The sequence below is a fragment of the Rhagoletis pomonella genome, unplaced genomic scaffold (genome assembly GCF_013731165.1).
Source record: "Rhagoletis pomonella isolate Grant_MI unplaced genomic scaffold, Rhpom_1.0 Rhpom_scaffold_00006, whole genome shotgun sequence".
Taxonomy (NCBI): domain Eukaryota; kingdom Metazoa; phylum Arthropoda; class Insecta; order Diptera; family Tephritidae; genus Rhagoletis; species Rhagoletis pomonella.
In genome coordinates, this window is record NW_023458560.1 from 43,987,168 (window position 1) to 44,010,058 (window position 22,891).

General features: G+C 33.2%; 1 protein-coding gene across 2 annotated transcripts; it reads right to left on the minus strand.

Annotated features, from left to right (window-relative positions):
- Positions 1–1,580: 1,580 nt before the first annotated feature.
- LOC118740781 (protein peste-like) lies at positions 1,581–21,550 on the minus strand. 2 transcript variants are annotated; one of them, XM_036472461.1, is made up of 7 exons: positions 21,115–21,550; positions 6,973–7,112; positions 6,447–6,752; positions 4,981–5,196; positions 4,598–4,901; positions 2,680–2,956; positions 1,581–2,602 (listed from the first exon to the last, which is right to left on the minus strand). In XM_036472461.1, exons 2-7 carry the CDS (start codon positions 7,087–7,089, stop codon positions 2,176–2,178), a joined length of 1,647 nt encoding a protein of 548 aa, XP_036328354.1. In that variant the 5' UTR covers positions 7,090–7,112; positions 21,115–21,550; the 3' UTR covers positions 1,581–2,175. The 2 variants fall into 2 exon arrangements, with proteins under 2 accessions (XP_036328354.1, XP_036328353.1); XM_036472460.1 differs by lacking the exon at positions 21,115–21,550 and adding an exon at positions 13,482–13,613.
- Between the last annotated feature and the right edge of the window lie 1,341 nt (positions 21,551–22,891).

Genomic DNA, 22,891 nt, shown 5'->3' on the forward strand with positions numbered 1-22,891 from the left:
TACATATGTATGTATATATGTATATATGATTGTATTCGAGTCATTCTTTCTATATAACATCCTACTTCCTACTAATGTAAATGTGAAAGTTCGGATGTATGAGGGCAATTTGAAAAGTCAGTCACTTTTTGCATTTCGCGCCATCCATTAACAGGCTAGTGAAAAATTTTGAGCAAGCTGCGTCATTTGGTTGTGTTTGACAACCATTAAAATCAGACAACCTCGTGAATTTTAACGAAAACGGAAAAAGTGATTTTCGTGCGCTGATTAAGCATATTTTTTTCGCGTTAAAAATCCACTACCGAAACCGAGATAAGGCTTGATAAATATTATAGGGGCTCTGCACCATAAATTTGAATGGTTAAAAAGTGGTTTGCTAAGTTCCGTTATGGTCGTGCCAGCACAAGTGACTCCGAACCTTCAGGTCACCCAAAAAGAAATCGCCACGCCAGAAATCGTCGATAAAATCCATGGAATGATATTGTACGAAGAAGGAAGAATGATAGCGTGTGAGGTGGCTGAGGCTATAGGCATCTCAACTGAGTAGGTACATCACATTTTACATGAATATTTGGATATGAAGAAGTTATACGCGCCATGGGTGCGGCGCATACTCACTCACAACCATAAACGCAACCGTGTGACCACTTAAACGATCACTGGCGAATATTAATCACAGATTTTGAACACATTTGGCCAAGAAAAAGTGTTGTTCCATCAAGACACTAAAGAAAAAAAATGCCTCAATTAGGCTACGAACTCCTTCCCCATCGACCATATTCAACATATTTGCCCCCCAGCGACTATTTCCTGTTCCTCTAATGGCTAGGCGATGAGAGATTTGGGTTGAATGAAGAGGTCATCACTGAAACAAAGGAAAGTGAGGACCAACAAAAACCTATTATTTAGAGGGAATAAAAAATTGGAAAAACCTGGACTACACGTAGTGTATCGATCCAAAAATATATATTTTATTCAAAAAGTCACTGACTTTTCAAATTGCCCGCGTATGTTTGTTATGCTTTCAAGCGAAAGCTACTGGACGAAAATGAGCTTATTAAGCAAGTTTTTCCAAATTTGCAACGAAATCATCAACAAAGAAATCTTAGACGAAAAAGTAGGTGAAACATCAGTCTGCTTTGTGCTCTTCATCAGAAGGAGAAGGTCGGATGATCTCAGGAGGCATCGAGGGGCTGCAGGTGGGCAAAACTAATGTTGCCAGACAACTTGTTGGACTGCTGACTGGTCACGTGGCACAAACACCTGACTGTGATAAGCGTACATGACAACTCCATTTGCCCATCCTGCCTGGAATAGGATGAGACGGTGGAACACTTTTTGTGCTTCTGTGCCGCCTTTGCAAAAATTAGGTATGAAGCATTTGGCCGCATTGTGTTGAGAAACGAACACCCTTTGATACTCAACAATCGTGCAGATTTAAAACATTTTAAAAAGGATTTGTGCTATTTTTTGCACTGGTTCCGACTTAAAAAAAAATCATATGACAATTTCCAAGGAATTCTTTTAGTGAAGACAATTTGATTTAAATTATTTTGTTTTTTTTTTTATTTAATTCATGGTATTCTGAAAATAGAAAAATGTAAACATATTTTACATTTTGAGTAGTATAAAAAATAACAATAAAATTTAACAAACTGCATATTGGGAATTCTATACATTCAATTATATGTATAACTATACCTAGACAAAAAACAAAATTAAAAATTTTTTCTACGTACATACAAATATATGCACGTCTAATCATGAGCCAATATTTCTTCACGTAGTTTGCTTAAAAAGACCATATAAAATTATGGAATCAATAATTTCTTTGCTTTCCATTTAAAAATATTCCAAAATAAAATTTATTAGCAATGATAAAGATATGTATTTGATATTTATTATTTTTTCAAATGTTTTGTGAGTAAAAACGTTGTGTGTGCAATAAAAATGTGTGCGAAAATGAGAGTATGAATGTGTAAAATTGCTTTCTGCTTGTAATAAAGTACCAAAAAAAAAAAACCAAACACCTATGTAAATAAATTTTTACATTTTACATTTAGAATCTAAGTTAATAATTGGCCATTACTAAAACTAAAACTACAATAATCTCTTTCCACACTATCTATGTACTCGCTTACAACTATTAAGGAACTATCTAAAATTTAAAGCTAATCACGTTGAACTCGTAGCCGATTGCATTGAACTGCGATCGGTGGAGCTCGTACTCGCGCCCGTACTCAATTCCGACAGCGTAGTATCGGCCCGCTCCAGAATTTTGGACGTATCTTGCACTGCTGCCACCAGCAGTGGTGAGACTTCCGGCTGCAACGAAATGGTTTTGCCCACCACCCGATGTGGTGTGCCATTATCTAAATTATTGATTTTTATTTGTTGTATCAGGCGATTCTGCAAATGCCGTTTAATCGGATACCAAGCCAACAATGCCACGCCCACTAATGCGCAAATGCCACCAAAGACTTGACTCAAGAGGATGAGTCGCGGCAACAATTGGAAATCTTTAGCCAACTCTGATGAAATGCGTGTCTTTGCTTCGAACCAAAAGAGCGGAAAGAAGACGCGACGTTTGTTGCGGAACATGCTGTGTGCGAGTATGTGGCGAAATTCGAGAGCATTATTTAAAAAAATAAAGTTTTATGAAAAAGTTGTGACGCTTACCTAAAATCCGATATGGGTTCGACTAGAATATTGGATTGCAGACGCGCTGTCATCTCCAACATTAACCCCGTTCTCGGCTCCAACACCAAATAGAGTTCATGCTTCTCTTTCTCAGGTTTCAAACCATCCACTTCGGCGAGATAATAAGGATCCGCTTCATGAAAGTGTGGATACGAAAGAAATATCGGCGAGCCATACCAGCAGGATGAGATGTTCATTAAACCCGATGGCACGCATTGTCCATTGCAATGGCAAACATTTTCGGGATATAAGGTGCCTGAAATTAAAGGAAATATTAATATTAGATATTAAAGTGGGATGATTATATATATACATTTAAATAGCCAATAAGAACTAAAAATTAAAAGAAGATTGAATGAAGGAAAGATAATTAAATTAAAAACCAAAAAAAGGTCAAAGTAAGTTTGTATTAATTAAATGAAATGAAAAAAAGGTTTTTTTTATACAAATTAAAAGATAATTAAATTGAAAATAAAATAAACAAATTAAAAAAATTTGTCTAAAAATTTTAATAATGTAAGAAAAAAAATATTTTTTTTAACAATAAAAACTATAAATTAAAAGTAAAAAAATACTAAAGTAATGTTCTATTAATCAAACGAAATCAAAATAAAATATTTTTCTTTTTAAAACAATAAAATCCAAGAAAATTAAATTAAGCAAAAAATATTTAAAGAAGAAAAAAATAAATAAATTTCACAACGGACGGCGACAAGTTCTTTCTTTATTCAATAATTTTTTTTTTCGTTTTAAACTTTAGATTTTTTTTTGTTTTCAAAAGAAAAAAACCATATTTTTTTATTTAATTTCCTTCTTTCTAATCTTTTCCTTTTTTAATTCATTTATTTTTCTTAATTATTTAAATTTTCTTGTAATTTTTTGATGTTATTATTTTAAAAAGAAGAATCTATTTTTAATTAAATAAGGAACACATTTTTTCATTTTTCATGTAAATTTCACAAACCTATTTTATTTAGCTTTTCTTTTTTCTGTTTAGTTTGGTTTTCTTTTGTTAATTTCATTTTATTTTAATTTTAGCATTTTATTGTTTGAAATATGAAAAAAAAAATATTTTTTCAATTAATTTAATTTCCTCTAATTAAGTTTTTGGATTTTATAGTTTAAAAAAGGAAAAAATATACTTTTTTAATTTAATTTAATTTCTTTTCTTTTAGTTTTGCTTTATTATCAATTAATTTTTATTTTATTTTTTCAATTTATTTTCCTTTTATTTAAGTTTTTATTAAAAAAAAATATATATATATGTTTTTTTTAATTTAATTTCAGTTAGTCTTTCCAAAAACAGTACAGAGCTTTCAAGATAGTTGCCAGAATTGACAGTTGTCTTACGAAAGACTTTTGTCTTGTTGCTGAAAGGCAGTTGCCAGATTCGCCCTGTAAGTCCTTCAAACTATCTTGCCTATCGTCTTTCAATTGTCTTACAAAATACTTTCAGATTAAAAAGTAATTTCAATTTTTAACCGACTTCCAAAAAAGGAGGTTCGTCGGAATATTTTATTTTTATTTTTTATTTTTTTATGTATGTTACCGCTAACTGATTTCGATGATTCTTTTTGCATCGGAGAGGTAGTTTCTCAGAGGTGGTCCCATACTAATCTGGTTTAGATCCGAGCATTATCATGAAATATATATATATATATATATATATATATATACATTTTTTTAAGCCGGTTTTTTTTTTCAAAAATTACTTGTCTTACTGATTATGCGCCTTTCAAATAGAAGTTGAGATTTTTTAACATTTTTTAACTGTATGTTTGACTATGTAGTCTATAGTCATTACTTTTCTATAATACATTCATACATTCAAAATCTTTTCAAGCAATTAACATGTTCCCGTATCCAAATCACATATAGACCATTTCACTTTACTCACCATTGTCTACCATCCGCTTGCCGCCCTCATAGCGAAATCCTTTCACACCCTCCACCACCTCGGGCTGCACATAATCCATTGCAACCGTTCGACAGACATCCGACAAAAAGAAATTTACTGGCTTTTCTGGTTGTAAGTAGAGTGACTGAAATTCGCCTGGCGAGCCATAGACTTTACCACATTCAGGCGCATACTCCCGTGTCGTTTCACGATAGTTCCACGTATGGATTTGTCCAAATTTTCGTATATCATCAGCGCCGGTGTAAATGTTGTAAGTGCCAGTAACATCAGCACTTAGATTGCGCTGAAGAGTAGTTAAAATTTGGAAAATTTTTAAATTAGTTTGCATTAGGTTTTTTGGCTGACCCTTAAAAGCGACCTACCGGATAACAATAGCCAAATTTATCGAATGGCACCTTCACATCTATCAACGATGAAGGCAGATAGTTGGCCACATTCAAAAGTACATCCTCATAGCCACCAAAGAGCAACTCATCCACTGATTTCTTGATTGTTATGTCATCGTGGTAAACCTTCAAAGCAATATCGATTACACGGCGACGCAAAGAGCTCCAGCGCTTGGCTTTAGAGGACAGAGACTGGAATATTAATGAGAAAAAATTGTATTACATACCCAAATGGACTAATTAGCGTGTAAATATAAAATGAATAGGGTTTGAGTGTGCTTTTTGTGGATATGGTTATCACCTATCAAGATATGGATATGAATTAAATTAAATAAATTAACAAAATTATACAAATTTGACGCCAAACGAACGAGACTTAACAACACTTTATTTCGAAAACATGTTTTATAAGGGTTGCCACCTGTTTAAAAATTCGATTTCATTTAATTTATAAGCTAAAAAGGATTTATTTGGAAAACATGCTTGCCACCTGTTTGAAAAGTTAAATTCACTTTAATCAATAAGTTAAATGAAATACTTATAGCTATTTGAATGTCTTAAGAATGTGATTTGGAAAAGCCTTATTTAAAAAACGTGTTTGATAAGGGCTGCCACCTGTTTGAAAATCTAAATTTCATTTAAATTATAACTTTAACTAAATCTTACAATTTTTATCGCAAACGAACGTGATTTAGAGAAGCTTTATTTCGAAAATATGCGTGAAAAGTGCTGCCAGCTGTTTAAAAGTGAAATTAAATGTAATCAATAAGTTAAATGAAATACATATAACGATTTCGTATAACATAATGAGATTTATAAATGGCTCTTTTCGAAAACCATTTTAAAAAGGGTTGCCACCTGTTTAAGTATTTAAACTAAGTTTGGACTAAAAGATCAACGAAATTTTACAACTTTGATGTCAAACGAACAAGATTTAAAAAAATATTTATATATACTCATTTTTAAAGGGGGCGGTCACCTGTTTAAAAGTCGAATTCAATTTAGTAAGTTTAATGAAATATGTATTAATATATGAGGGCCAAGAAAGAAGCTTAAGAAAGCTTTATTGCGAATGTAGTTTTGAATGTAGAAAGTACTTATTTTCCAAAAATTTTACTTTGGGATGTCCCGGTTATGCGACCTGAGTTAAAAATTAAGCCTTACTAAAAAAAATATTCTAGGGTTGCCAGCTAAAAAAAATCGCTGAAATTGTTAAACTTTTAGGAGCTGGGCAACGTACGCAGGATTTCGTCTGCTGTTTTATAGAAATGGCTGCACCCTCCAGTACACTGAAAAAAAAACTGTTGCTTTCTTATTTACTACACCGTGCGACAGTAATTTTTACACACAAAAAATTTTGTATATTCGCGAAAGTCAGAGTATTGGAGTATGCGATAAACTTTTCTGGTAGGGAAGTTTTTTTATCTACACATTTTACTTACCACTGCTAGCGAATTAACGGTAACAATTTCATCGTCCAATCGGCCTTTGCTACCCTCGGCATCAAAATAGTATTTGCTTTGCTTCTTATAGGTCATTGAAGCATTATCGGTATGCCATTTAATATCAACCTTATTTGGCACTTCCGTAAACCGATATGGACCCAATTCTTCGAATTTAGGTTTTATGTCGAGATTTTGAAAATCTTCCGGATTGGTCCAATTAAATATGTAAAAGTTTAATGTCAACTTCAATGGCGGCGTTCTCCAAAGGTCGAAAATTTTCGAATTAGGGCGTAGAATCATCTCCTGCAAAATAAAATGGTTAAAAAAAAAAATTAGAAAAAACTAATTACTAGTAAATTATAGCCTTAGGTTAGGGTTATGGAAAAGTTTATTTTCGAAACAGAGGCGAAATCCGAATAGCAAAACTTGAAAGGTTTGTGCAAGTTTCTCCGATTCCGAATTACAGAGTTATTAATGGAATGCGAATTTGAATGAACAGAATTTAAATTTCTTCAATTCTCACCTGTTCCATTACTTGGTTGAAAATTGCCTCACTAAATAATCCATGTAGAAGACCCAGTAAAATTAGGCAACTGCCAACAATATTGAAAATGTAGCGGCGAATCTTTCCCGGCAGCATTGCTACGGCAAACTTCGCCGAAACTGTAATAGAAAAAGAAATAAATTAAAATAACCGTATAATCAAATTGTGGTGATCAAAATATAGAAGAAAATAAATTTGAGAGTTGCCACCTCTTTGAAAAATGCAGTTTAATTAAATTGTTAAGGTAAAGTAAATATTGCTATATGGCTGTCAAACGAATGACTTTTAAGAAGGTTATGAGCCGGATAAATTTTTGTGGAAGGTTGCCACCTGTTTAAAATTTTTGTATTTGATTTAATTGATAAGATAAATTAAACATTGCAATATGTGTTTCAAACTAAAGAGGTTTAGGAAAGTTTACTGCCAAAAATATTTTTTAGGAGTGTAGCCACCTATTTGAAAAATTTGAGTCATTCATTAAATTGATAAAATAAGTGAAATATTACAATAGAAGTATCAAGCTAAAGAGGTATAACCCTTTTCGTGTTGAAACAATTTTACGGTAAGCTAAATATTTAAAGTTTTGTATAGCAGAAAAAGTCAACCCCCTGAAGATGAGAAAAATATTTTTTTTTTTTGGAAAGTTTATCGTTCAAAAGCTATCGCTTGCCGTATATATTTGACAGTGCACCTTAAATTTGAAAAGAAAAAAATAAAAATGTTAAAACCACATAGTCTAAGATCCGACAAGGGCACGACCTTCAAACCCACTCGCTAAATATTTATTAACACGTTAAATCTCATACCAAATAGATTTCATCGATAAACAGATGGGTGAAGGTCGTGCCCTTGTCGAATCTTAAGTTATAGAAAATATAGAAAATTTGGATTTTGATCAGGTATAACGCCGCGTATTTTTATAACTGGTCAAAATACAAATATTGTAAATTTTTCGCGATAAAATTTTTTTTTTATTCTTTTTAAATTGCAAAAATCTATCAGGCATGTTCTGAAATTCGAAAATTTTAAATTGACTTGATTTCGATAATTTTTTCGATGGTTTTTAACCCAAAAATTTACAAGTCTCGCATTTAAATGATTTATTTCATATCGCTGCTGCTTTTTTTGCATTTTTCATTAGAATATTCACTCTTTCCATCAAATGTAATTAAAAAAATATTTGGCAAATCGAGTCGATTTCAAAGATTCGAATTTCAGAACATGCCTGAATATATTTTTTTTTCATCGAAAATTTTTCTTTTTTTAACTGAAAATCCGAGAAAATTTGGACTTTGACGGGCTATAACTCAGCGTATTAAAACATATTCACATAAATTCATAAACTAACTGACATATAGCTGGCCAAAATCAAAATTTTTTCATTTTGTTCGCGATAAAAAAACTTTGTTTAAATTTAAAAATTTCCGTAGAAGTCTTTATATTGTACGTAGAACATAATATAGGATGCCCCATGCCGAAATTTTAAGGACCATCTACGTAGGATGTATATCAGCTGATTCTAAAATTGTTAGAGGCTCTAACAAGAATATATGTATATATTTTTGGCTGCAACTATTTCTCGGATGGAGCTCTTGACTTGACTTCACATCTATAGACCAAGCGTGACCCTCTGAAAATACCGGGAAATAAATTTTTTACTACTCACAATGCGCTTATATGTACATCAGTCAATAAAGTTTAGGTACAGCGAATTGTTTACAATACCGGCATCTATTTTTTAAATATTTTATTTTTCGCTAATTTTTTATAAAAATATGGTTAACTCTACAACAAAAAGCCCAAAAATCAGAGTTCCAAGCCTTATGCAAAAGTAAAGAAAATTCTGCAAATTTTTATTCAAATATTGCACTTTTTATTTAAACTCTTTAGAAAAAAATTGAGCACGCAGTTTTTAATTTTAGTATAACAAAGTGCAAGTTTGAGCTAGCTAGGATTTACCATTGATTTTTAGCAATTTTTTTTTTTGTTGAAGGTGCCGCGCACTTTCTCCATATAAAAATAATGTTCGATAATTTTTTTTTATATGGAAAAAATGTGCGACACCTTACACAAACAAATTTTCCAAAAATCAATAGTAGGTCCTAGCTTCCTCATCCTTCACCTTATTATACTATTGAATGGGCCAAAAACTGCATACTCAACTTTTTTCTAAAGAGCGTAAATAAAAAGTGCAATATTTGAATGAAATTTTACAGAATTTCCTTTAATTTTGCACAGGGTTTGGAACTCTGATTTTTGAGGGTTTTGTTGTAGAACTAACCGTATTTTATAAAAAATTAGCGAAAAATAAAATATTTTAAAAAAAGTTGCCCGTACTGTAAAAAATTCGCATTACCTAAACTTTATTGACTGACTGTGTAAACAAAATTTCATGAAAATCAGACCAGCTGTTACAAAAAAAATGGACTTCTCTTTATATAATTAGTATAGATTATGTGTATGCTTGTACGCAGAACCATCAAACACCCGGAATTCACTTACTTTGACGTGTGTGAATTTATTAAAAATATTTTTTATTTGTAATTTTTTTTTTCTTATGTATTTTCCGTAAGTTGTGTAATTGTGTATTTTTCATTATGTCTGTAGCTCATTAATAACAGAACTTCTAATCAGATATGTCAAATACGTTTTGACGCTTTAGGTCAAGTGTCACGTCAAACAAATTTCTTATAATTTCTATATATGAATTTTGTTACCAAGACACGATACGTCAGTAATCGTATAATGGCGCTGTTGAAATCAACCATAGGGGAAATTAACATAACGCTGATTTGCTGGAATTGCGTCATAGTACGTAAGAATTTTTTAATAAAGTTTGAAAATATTTCATATTTTTGCGTTTTTGTATTATTTTTAATGAAAAATAAAAATAATTACCTAGATCGGATAAAGTTTGCACAGACTCTTCGCTTCAAAAAAATTTATGTTATGTAAAATATTTGCAATTCAGCACCAATTCAGCAATTCAGGTTTCGTTCAACGTTTGCTGAAGGACGCTTGTCGGTCCAAGACTGGACCATAGTTGGTCAGTGGCTCTCAAACCCGCACTTTATCCGGTGATATCGTTTCGCACACAAGAGGTCAATCACTACCTGATCAATTTCGAGCGCACCACCAGAGAGTGCGGAGCACTGATTGATGCTTAATTACCTCGTTTAGGTCAGATAGTGACTCCCAATATTTTGTTGGAATACTTTACACTTGACGTCACACCCTCGAGCAGTGTCTCTAGTGATTCCAGTATCCTAATTTTTCGGTTGGTGCTCGCAAAAAAAAATAATTTTTAATGACAAAACTTTTCCGATACTTTTTTGAAATAAATAATTAAATATAACAAATAAAAACAAACCCCCTTGTAGGCCATTCAATTTCAGTATAAATAGTGCAGGTTTGAAGTAGCTAGGATATACCGTTGCTTCTTGGCAATTTTTTTTTGTTGAAGGTTTCGTTCATTTTTTTCCATGTAAACAAGTTCTCGAACCCATTTTGTGGACAAGAAAATGACTGACACCGTAGACAGAAAATATTGCCAAAATTCAACGCTACGTCCTGGATACTTCAAACTTGCACTTGTTATATAATAATTGCATAGCCTACAATGCTGCTTGTTTTTATTTATCATATTCTAGTGTTTATTAAAAAAAGTGGGAGACAAATTTTGCCACAACTATTTTCTTGTAACCGACAGCGAAGTTCTCTTATGGGACCCAAGAAAAAAAAAACATTTATTTTATTTTACCCAGTCTAATGTATTTACATATGCATATGAATATATATGTTTTAATTTAATTTAATTTTTAGAAACTTATTTATATAAATATTTTTTTAAATTCATTGAATTTTCAGAGACATATTTTTTCTCCTTTAATTCAGGTTTTCTTTTAATTAAATTTTGTTTTAATTTTTAGATTTTATTATTTTAAGAAAAATATTTTTTATTTTTTTAATTTCATTTAATTTTCGGGACTTAATTTTATGTTTTTTTTTAATATACTTAATTTCTTTTCATTTTTTTATGGAAATTTTTTCAACTTTACTTAAATTTTTAGTCTTTACTGTTTTAAAAATAAGCAATTTTTTTATCCATTTAGTTTTCGAAAGATCGAGAAAGCTCTCAAGGTAGTTGCCAGAATTGACAATTGTCTTACGAAATACTCCTACATACCCGCATAGTCAAAAAAAGCGCCCATACAAATTTATCCGCCCAAAAAAAAGATACGAAAAACAATGATGGTTAAACTGAATTCCCTAAATACAAAGTACTAACTAAGTACACAAATATGTTGGTATTTACGAACTTCTGAAGAAACATGAGGGGAATTCGCTCTTCTGTGTATTTGTTGTATGTTGTGTAACTGCATGGGCGGGTGATTTGTTGGTGCTTGCGGTACATCAAATACACATACAACAACAACCACACGCTCGACCACTTACACTTACGCAGGATACAGCGAATACACAGAAGCGCGAATTCCACTAGTCGCGAAAAGTCCCTTAAAAGAATAATTTGAAAACATCGAAAAGTCAGTAGTAAAGTACGAAGAATGCCGAAAAGCCTGAATAGAAAAGTAGTGCCGAAAAGTTCCAAAAATCTCAAGATAATCTCAAACACCCGAAAAGTTCAGAAAAAGACCGAAGAGTCTAAAATAAAGAACCGAAACTTTCTGAATAAATATGTAAAAGTCCCGAAAAAAGCCCTCAGTGATCTTAAAAAAACCCCGAGTAATAAAATACGAAGAATTCAGAAAAATAATGAATACAAAAGTAGTCCCGAAAAATGTCGTAATCTCAAGATAATCTTAAAACCCCTAAAAGTCTCAAAAACAATTACGAGAAATATAAGAAATACGAAGAATACTAAAAAATCCTGAAAAGTAATACACGAAGCGAGAAAGCATATGCTGCTAGCACTGTGTTTAATGGTTTATATAGAAAATAATTGTTATTGGTATGTAAGCCTTTTATAAAAGAAAATAAATAAATAAATACAAGAAGAATACCGAAAAGCTCTGCTAAAATTAAGAAATGTCCCAAGTAAATTCCCAAAGTTCTTAAATAATCCCGAATAATAAAGCGAAAAGACGCGCAAAAAAGTTCGGTGAATTAATTTAAAAGTTTACAAAAATTCCGAAAATCTTAAAGCATTTTATTATATCCCTAAAATCAATTCCTCAAATAAATGCACAAATATATCTATTATTCATTCTTTTGCTGATTCATAAAAGTATTTAAAAATCTACTAAATACCTTGTTACTTTAGCATTTAGCACCTTAAGTAATTCAGTATTTAGAATCTAGCAACTCCTAAATACCTAGTTTTTTTACTTTAATATTTAAACATTACTTAATACTTGCATTTTAGATCCAGTCAGGTACTTTAAGCACAAAAGTACACTCAGAAAAAAAACATTTCCTTAAATCAAGAAAGCAGTATCCCTATTCTCGAGTTACTGTTTTTTCTTTATTATTACGAAAAATTTACTCGATTTCAGAAATTTTTCCTTAATTTAAAAATAGGGCGTCATTAATTTGAAGAAGTAAATTTACTCAATACAAGTAATAATTTTCTTAATATAAGTAATAATTCCCTTAAATAATTTTGAATTTTGTCAGTGCTGTTAAGACAAAGTTAATGGCTTTCCTGGCAAATGTCGGCTGTGGCGTCGCGTGAAGACTACTGCTTTAGGTTCTGAGACCGTAGGTTCGAATCCAGTTGGAGGTGGTTAGAGTAAGGTAAGTCAATTATTTCAATTTAAATATAAATTACAAATTTGTAAAATTAATTTCATAAATGGAAAAACCTAAATACTCAAATAACATAAAAAATAAATTAGATAAACTTGGTTTTTAAATACAATTTATAAAATTACAATAAAAAAATTAACAAAAAATAAAAATTCGTGCTCTGGGACTCGAACCGTGCATCTCTCGACTAGCACTCCAGAACTTTGCTTTGTCGGCCACCTGCCACTGTTTGAGCGCCGCGGGCGAAATGACGTACTTATTCACGGGGGTTGAAATGGCAAGTATGTAAGTTTTTCCTAAAAAATTAAGTAACTGTGTTTTCCTTAAACTGAGTCAAATCGTTTACTCATATTAAGGCAGCCATGTCATTGGAGCCATTTCAAGATAATATTTCCTTAGAATAATATACTTTATTCCTAGCATAAAGGAATGTTTTTTCTGAGTGTATTTAAGTATGGTCATCACTGACTTAAACTGAATCTAATATAATAAAAAAAAATATTCCTATTTCAATTCACGGAATAGTTTTATTACTATAAATTATGAGTTCATTTATTTGAATAAATTCAATTGCACATAGCAATTTGTCAAATTCTTATAATTAGTCATGCAAACACGCGTACGTCTATAATATTAATTTTACTAATTTGATCCATAAATATCTATTAATTCATGCACATGCACTCCACAAAAAAAACAAAACTAGAAATAAAAAAACAAACCAATAACTTTGCTGCTACACTTTGCCATTAAGTTGACTAACTAATTGATGATTTTCTTTCAATAATTTCACTGCATTTTATTTAAACCAACTACTTCGCCAACGTGGAAATTCTGACTAAACCCTCAACGCGACCGATTTAAAACCACACTAAAGTTGCAGGCAGCCAAAAAAAATGTATGCTGCATTCAACTGGCTTATCAGAACATAAAATTATTGAAGAAAAAACAATATTTTTATCATTGACCTTTTATAAGAATTCGGTATCAATATGTGCGTATGCATGAAAGTGTATGACTAGGTACTTGTCGCTTCAGGATAGCCCTTCTTGGCTTGGCGGTGTCTTATCGTTTTCGTTGCTTAAAATACTATTCGGTTCACACACACACGCAAGTATAAGGGTATACTTATGTATGTATATACATACATATTATCGATATTTATTCGGCATATAAGTATGTTTACATATAAATATAATCTCAATCAAGGTTCGTTTGTTTATCACCCCGTTTATAGAGCCAACTCTCGGATACTTATCATATTTCGCAGTCACATAAAGGTTTTTCTCGGAGAGATATACAAATGTATGCATTATTTTGGTCGCCCTCTGCGATTTATAATTAATTTCAAGAAATAAATCTCCTTCACTGAGATTTATATTTAATTTCAAGAAATAGATCTCTTTCACTGAGATTTACCAAGGAAACTTATTTGTAGGGATGTGTCGGGTATCCGGTAGATATCCGGATTCCGGCCTATCCGGCCGTTTTTCTGTTATCCGACTATCCGACCGGATACTGGCTAAAGTCCGGCCGGATTCCCGGATTTCTATTATAGAAGATTCAATTAAAAATCTAGTTCACTTTTTTTATAAAATTTAGAGTTAAAGATTTATATATTTTGCATTATGTAAATAAGGATATCGGCATTTCCGGTCAACAACCTATTTCTATTTTGAGTATAAATGGTACCCATGGCCCTAAACACTCTTTTCTAAGTGCACGGTGGTAGGGATTTTTTTTTCACTAAAAATTGAGCAACTAATGGTAGTGAAATTTCCACTTAGCGCTAATGCATTTCACTACCCCTATATAGTTAGTAGCCATAAATTTTTGAGCAAACCTGTTGTATGGAAATGGGTATTAAAATCATAGATCGCCAAATTTTCCTAAATTTGTAAACTAGTGTAATTAGTCAATTATAGTGAAATTTTCGTTCCTTTACCGCAAACGAGATAGTAATACTGAAAATTCCATTTCACTATCACTATGTAGTGTTATTGAAATTTGAAATGCGCTACCACTAACCACATAGTGACAGTGAAACTTGCACTACCACTAACCTAAAGCCCTAGTGGTAGTGAAAATTTCGATTTAGCGCAATTTACCCAACGCTGATAATAACTGGATTTTCATCACATTTTAAAATAAAAATAAGTCAACCATGCGTTTTTTCTTAGCTGCGTTCATTGTTATTTATTATTTTTAACCGACCTCCAAAAAAGGAGGAGGTTATCAGTTCGTCGGAATATCTATGTATATTTTTTTTATGTATGTTGCCGCATAACTTTGGACCCCGATTTCGATAATTCTTTTTGCATCGGAAAGGTAGTGTCTCAGAGGTGGTCCCATACTAATCTGGTTTAGATCCGATCATTGGATCATGAGATATATATATATATATATATATAAATTTTTTTTTTTATATGAGAATTGAAGTCGGTTTTTTTGCTAAACATTACTTGTTTCTCCTCTCTTTACCAAAAATAATCGATAAATCGGGGTTGTATCTTTTTAACAAAGGATTATTGTATAACTTGGTTTTTGGATGAGAATTTTTGTATTCTTAATTACGCATTGGTTAGTTCAGCTCGAAAAAGCAGATAATCTGACCATAAGTGTGTATGTCGCTAAACAAAAAAATCGAGTACCACAATTTTGTGAAATTTATTAAGGGCAGCAGTCTACCGGATATCCGAATCCGGCTCTTATTTTTTACATGGTATCTGGTTATCCGGCAAAATCTCTATCCTTTTGTAGCGGATTTTATTTTTGTCCGGATACCCAGGTAGTAGGCTACCATTATCTGGGTACCCGGATATAGGGTTATTTTTATCCGAGTACCCGGGTAGGCGGTTATCTTTATCCGGGTACCCGGATAGGGGGTTATATTTGTCGGTACCACGTTAGTGGGTTATATTTACACGGGTTTCCGCATATAAGATACATTTTTACCCGCGTGACTTTATCCGAGCACCCTTATAGGTGGTTATCGTTATCCATATTCCTCGTGTACCCGGATAGAGGGTTATCTTTATCCGAGTACCCGGGTAGGTTTAAATTTTATCCGTATACTCTGGGTAGTAGCTTAAAGGGTAATATTTATTCGGGTAGCGGGTTACTTTTATCCAGATACCCGGGTAAGAGGTTTCGTTTATTCGGGTATCCGGATAGGGGTAATCTTCATGCGGGTAGTGAATTGCACAACCTGTCTGAATAATAGATCAAGAATCAAGTCCAAGTTATGTTGTACTTACATATTTATGTAATGCACTTATACAATCGAAGGAGATTTATTTTTAATTCTCATTTATATTCCTTCTTAACTGAGAAGAATTTTTATTTCTCATTTGTATTCCTCCTTAACTGAGATACTATCTAAAACCTACCCAAATGGCTATTCGGCGTTTTTAAGTGGGAAATCATAGCAGGCCTTTGTTATCGGTTTAATCTGAGTTTATTATATAATTACAGATTAACGAGGGGGGCAACTTTATATGGATAATCTGCATTCTTAATCCAAGATTAGGAATTAAACTCGAAAATAATCCTGGATAATGTCAACATAAATACGAATATAAACTTACACACACATATATAAGTACACTCACACATTGTAGGTATCTTAATCGATGTGCAATAATAATCTTGTTTATGTTTAAGTAAATAGTTTACTGAAGACCACCGATCACCCGATCCATATAAAACAAATACCTACATACATACATATGTATGTATGTACGTACAGTATTGCGCAAAGTTTGTAGGTATGAGTATTTTTTAAGTAAACAAGTCAGCTTGGCCTCCGCGATAAGGAAGCGTTGAATTGAACGCCATGTCGAAAAACTCTTTGGTCCCAAAATCGAATCACTCGCCGCCACTGACTAAATAACTGATTATAAATATTACAGTTAAACAACACTTGCCGGTTGTAAACAAAAATTTACAGCTGGATTAAATATAGAAAGTAAGCACACACGTGCATACATGGACTAGGAGTAGAGGAGGAGCGGTGGAGCAGAGGAGAGGTGAGCGTAGATATGTATGTACATACGTGCGATATCAGCTACAAATTATCAAATTATTGATGACAACTAATTGGTGGTTAAATTTCGCAATTGCGTCTAAAGTTAAACTTACATATCTACGATTGATAAAGCACAGAGTTATACAATCGGAAATTGAGTCATGCAATAATTGAGGCTTACCTAAATGCATACATACGTACATACATACCTATATATGTATGTATGTATGAATGTATGTTAGTAACCAACCTTTGATATTTCCGTTTCTTCTTCTAATGATATGTATACAACCTTCGCTAAATAACTAACTATAAAATCTAGTTTTCCTGCCTTATCGAGGCTATTCAAACAAATTTGGTTTGGCGAAAAGTCGTAGAGATTAAGCCCGGACTGCGATTACGGGGGCGATCAGATTATTTGCCACCGACTGATCTCTTTATTAAGGAAAACACTTTACAGAGAGCCCTGAGGTTGAGAGAACTCAGAGAAGAACGTACATACGGGCATGGACGTATCCTATACTCTTTCAACGACCCAAGCATTCGTCAAAAATCTGACTACATCTGTCCTTCGCTTCTGTTCAGGAAAAACTTCGGCAAGATGTTTCCACAAAGAAATGTGTGGAATAAGCCTATTTTTAATGAACGCTTCCAAGTTTCTATTTTTACGGGAAACTCAACGGGAATTTGTTCAACTGACCTTCAAATCGGAGAGTCTATTCGATTAGAGTATTTAATAGTAGGCAGAAAGTAGTGAATTGGCCTGAATCCCTGAAACTCGCCCTCCTGTGATTCACACACTTTTCTGGTGAAAAAATCAAAGGTTTTTTAAAAGTATTTAATTGACTAGGTAATCGTTTCAAAAGTTCTTCGATTAGGGTGATTCAACATTTTTGACAGTCTTTTAATATGCTTCTTAAGCAAGTTTATCACGCAATTTATTAGCCTCCTCTGTAAAATTATCGTGGAAAACTAAGTTTTGTAAAATTTTATAATTGGAAAAAAATTATTTGAACGGAAAAAATCGCCACAAATCGCCAGTCTTACACGCACTTAAATTAAAGATTTTTAAACCCATTTCGATTGACACACATACGAAATAATTCATAAAAAATTAGAACTATATTGCACATCTTGAAGTCATACAGAGTACCGACGTCTTGTAAGAATTGGCTTTTACTGTTTAGTAAACTCCGAATGAGTTTGTGGAGTGATGCAATAAACAAGTTGAGAAATTTATAACGCTATTTAAAGACGAAAAGGTGCGAAGTCTATTTTTTTCAAAATTTAGTTTTTGATGCAGAATGGCAGGTAATAAGAAACTGCATCGATTTTTTGTCTCTCCTGAATAATTTAAAAAAAATTTACTTGGCAACTTTTCACCCTCAAGGCCAATATGCAGCACTTAAGAAAAGCAAAAACTCCATATAAAATGACGTACAAGAAATGGCTAATAAATTTTCTTGTGTAAAATTTTCTTGAGGCAGTATGCAATTTTTTTGTGAAAAAAGTGCATACGGCAACCTAAGTTTGCAACAGAAATATACGCCCGTTCCATTGGAAAGAGTGCGGTAACAGGCTGGTGAAGTATCAGATGTCAAAACTCCTTGTACACTCGAAATAATGGCAATTTTTTCTTGACCGTTTTCTTGAAGAGACGGAATATATTGTCTTGTTATAGAACATTTTTGTACTTCCAACTGTACATACACGTCGAGTATGTATAAGTGGTATGCATTTAGGCTCTAGGTGTTAAATCTCGCCTACACAGCCCACATTTGAAGGTATTTTGAAGGTCTGTGGTCGAAGGAGATATTTTAGCTTCCTACGGTATTCTATACAAGTATTCTTCCCTTTAACTGTACTGAAAAGCTATCAGCTACTTACTTACATATGTGATCTTTTTATAAATTATTGTGATTCTCACGAATGTGACACATGTGGCTTCACTTACTGTACATAAGTATGTAGATCTGTATGAATATATGCCTATTTATGTACCATACATCACTGTAATTTTTCCGCCTTTTACGCCTATTATTTGAGAGATAACCCTTGGGCCAAAAAATCGTAAAAAATCAGCCCTTGAAAATTAAAGTCTCAAGTCTTTCCGCAACGTACTTATTTTTTTTTTTGAGTATTGGTATTTGCGATTTATGTGTGGGTACTGTATTTGTAATTAATATAAATATGTAGAATTAAAAGATAGAAACCATTTCTGATTTTAAATTTAACCCTAGATGACGCATTTTATTTTTACACAAAATAAAGACCGTTTTTTTGTGGAAATCTTGATATAAGGTTTACATTTTTATGAGTTATGTGATATATACGAGTATAGTATGTGCGTCGTATAGCACGATCTATGCCAACTGAAAGAACCATCGCTTATTCATCGATTGGGGTCATCGCGGGGACCATTAGTTCCACTAGTAGCTTAGCGTCCTTCTGCTTGAGGGAAAGGAAAAACCTCGTAAGCTTCATGTCATACGCTCTACAGATACATAACTCTAGACACCTTCCAGCCTTGTGTTTTGTTCCACGCTTTCTGCGCCTTCTGGAACATGGACAGGTCGAGTTCACGTTAAATCGCTTAGAAGAAAATTGGCATTTCCTCTATCAGCATGATTTCCAACAAAGTACCCTCTTTGGCAACCCTGTAGGCCTCCTCGCTGCCCTCGACGCCGGTGTGCCTCAGAAGCAACACTGAGAAGCATAGCCACAGAATCTGCGAGAAATGCAAAAGTCTCCTAAACAAAGCAATGAGTACGTTCTAGAGGTACTTCTTCGGCAGCGTGGAATTGGCTTCGGGTGGGGCGTAGATTAGGAAGGTGCATCCCAAACATCCTGAAACCTGAGTTTCTACAAAATAGGGTGGTAACGTATACGTGGTATACTTAAACCTAGGTATAACCAAATAGATTATCTCCAAAGTGGAGAACTTCTTTGTTATAGAAACCTTATAGCCATACAAATGAGCAGGATCAGACGGGCTTACAAAACTTCAACTGCAGCAATCAATTGAATGTAGCACAAAATGGCTGTGTGCTATAACAGCACGAGTTCTCACATGGCGCCAAATAATCTTAAAATTTGTGAATCTGCGAAATATCTGGTACATTGGCTGTGTGCTAATATGGTCAGACCCATAATTTTATGTAGAGTGGTCTGGTGGCCTATTTCAAGAAAGAAATCAGAAAAAATTAACACTAATTTTATTTTTAGATATTTGGAAGTATTTTCAAATAGGTCCAGCTAACGTAAATCTTAATATTTTTTCGAAATTTTTTTGGCGTAGGTCCGACGGGAGAACAACAGTACATAAATTATTTTTTTGTATAAAGAGTGATTCATCATAATACACACACATGCATGTCTAAAAAATTCACCGCAAAAACCAAAACATAAAATAAAGACTCCTTTTGTCAATGTATCATCTAGGGTTAAACATTAAAAAATTGCGTGTTTCAATAATCAAATGATAAGGTTTTAAAGCGAAAGCATGTAAATAATTTCCGTTTTTCTGCTTTCACATTACTATTTACGAAAGACTAGTATAAACCTTAATTGCGATTAGTCACAATGAGATAGCAAAATATTTGCTGATTATGATTCTCAAATTATAATTCCAGCAACTAAGTATTATACAATTGCAAATATATAATATGAATATTCAAAAATTTTTGGAAATTCTTCAACCATAATATTTTATGACGTTTCCTTTTCTACAAAAATCATTGCCCTCTCCTTAGTATTTGTGCGTAGAGGGCACTGAGAAGGCAACATTTTTCGCTAGAAAAGAAAACGCCATTACATATTCAGAAATCAAATCCTTTCAAATAACATCGCTAGTTTTTCGTGCAAGTGTGTAACGCACAAAGCAACGCCGTTCAGGGCCAGTGCCTGCGCCGCCTGCAAACATGCGCAATGAAGCGTGCCGGCTACTGGCTGCCTCTGATAAGAAAGACAGCACGCACTTTTTAATTTACTTTAGTTTGTATAAACAAAATAAATTCGCATATTTTTTTTTGATGCAATATTTATCCACACTTGACAACAACAATGCCTCGGCACAAAAATACTTTCGGGACCAAATTCCACAGATAAACGTTCTTATGTCACTTGTGTTTTTTTTTTTGTTGTTTGTTTCTCAGATTATCGTCACATGTAATGTTTTTTTTTTTCGACGCATGCAACACCAATGTTTTTCAATTGCAATCTCGTATTGAGTTTTCCTTGTAAATGTCGCTTACATATTTAATGTATTTAATGGGTTAATTGTATGTACTTATTTATGTATTAATATCATACGACTTTGTTGAACTTACAATTTACACAAATTAAGTTTCAATTTTTTTTTCAAATTTTGCAGTAGTTGTTTTTAAATTTTTTTTTTTTTTTTGTATTTCTCAAGCCCAACAACGCTTTTGTACGTAAGCAATTTGAAAATCAAGGTATTTTCGAATGTTGCTTTGCTTGGCCAGCTTTAGGCGAGGATTTGTGCGTTTTGGTTTTGTTGTTTTTTTCCTTCGCTATCTATCGTCGTTGCTCAACTCGCAATTGACTCGGCTTGATCCGCGCTTGTCCGCTGCTTGATAATAACTGTGTGATCAGTTTGTCGGCCGACTAGCAAAATAATATAGTCCGATACGGTTTTCAGTTTTTTATTTAATAATAATCTAATGCTAAGATTTATTTAATCTACATACAAGTATTGTATTGCAAGTACCTACATGTGCAGGGGCGTACATACAGACATACTGTGATTCGATGGTTTAATACAAAACGCATACATACATACATACATATGTATGTAAGTAGATACATACGTTGTTGTACAATTATGTGAATGCATTTTGAAGTGCATTGAAAAAAATTATTTAAAAAATTCAACAACAACTACACATAGTAATGTAAATGGTAATTAAGACATTTCAACGCTGTGATTAGCGACAAATTAAGAATTGTGATAGCTATTAAAATCACTGTAGAATCTACGTAAATGAACGCTGTTAAAATTAACACTCGCACTTTTCCATACTGATGATATCAGGCACCGCAAATGATTTTTTTTTTTTTTTTAAGTTAAGACTCAAAAAAAGCATGCCGAAAGAGAAATGCTGCGCGCATAAGGAGTAAACCAACATTGATACTCGGCCTATCTTCAGCGGCACTGATTTTTATCTTTTAAGTTTTAAATAAAAAATTAAAATTCAAAATTATTTATTGCTTGGAAAATAATCGTTATTTTATAAGTCTTAGAAAATATATCTTAATTTTTGACTTTTTTTGTCATGTCAACGTTATGGTAAAGATAGAGCTAATGGCATTCGTAATTGTAAATAATTTTAATGGCAGTTGTTGTTTTCATGTTTACCTTCGTATTTAAGTTCGTATTCGTGTTCGCATTTGCATTCTTGTTCGTGTTTGTGCTCGTATTAGTTTTCTCGTACGCCTTCGTCTTCTTATTCGTACTCGTGTTCGGGTTCGTCTTCGTTCGTGTTCATATTTATCCACATCGTCTGCTTCTCTTTTTCCTCTTCGATTTCGTAATCGCTTCCGTCTTCGTATTCGCCTTCATATTCCTCTTCGTACTCGTTTTCGTATCATCCGTCCTACTTCTTCGTCACCATATTCGTATTCGTCGTCTTCGACTACTTATGGTATGTTGTTGAAGCGGCACTACTAAGCACCCGCTAACTCGTAGATCCAGGAAACCAGTTGTTTCGACAAGATTGGACCAGAAGGAGCAGGGTGTACCCGGTACTGAGCTGAAATGTGAAAATATTGTCGGTGTTATGGGGAGTCTCCACATACCGGACACTCACTGGGGATATCGGAGTCGAGTCTGGATGCTAACCGTAATTGGGCCAAAGTAACGCGAGTCTTCCGTGGCAGTCGAGCGTTGTGACCGACTCTCTATGAATGCCGTTGATCACTCGTCGGTACGTCGTCGCATCCAAAGGTTGCCTGGGCGGAGGGTCTTCCTCGAGCAGGGTCCTGTCTGGGTGCTTACGTCTGTGACATCCCACCACCACCAAAAACTGCTTGTTGAGCATTTTGCTATGCTCCTCACAGGTAGCTTTACAGCCTTGTCGCTATGTA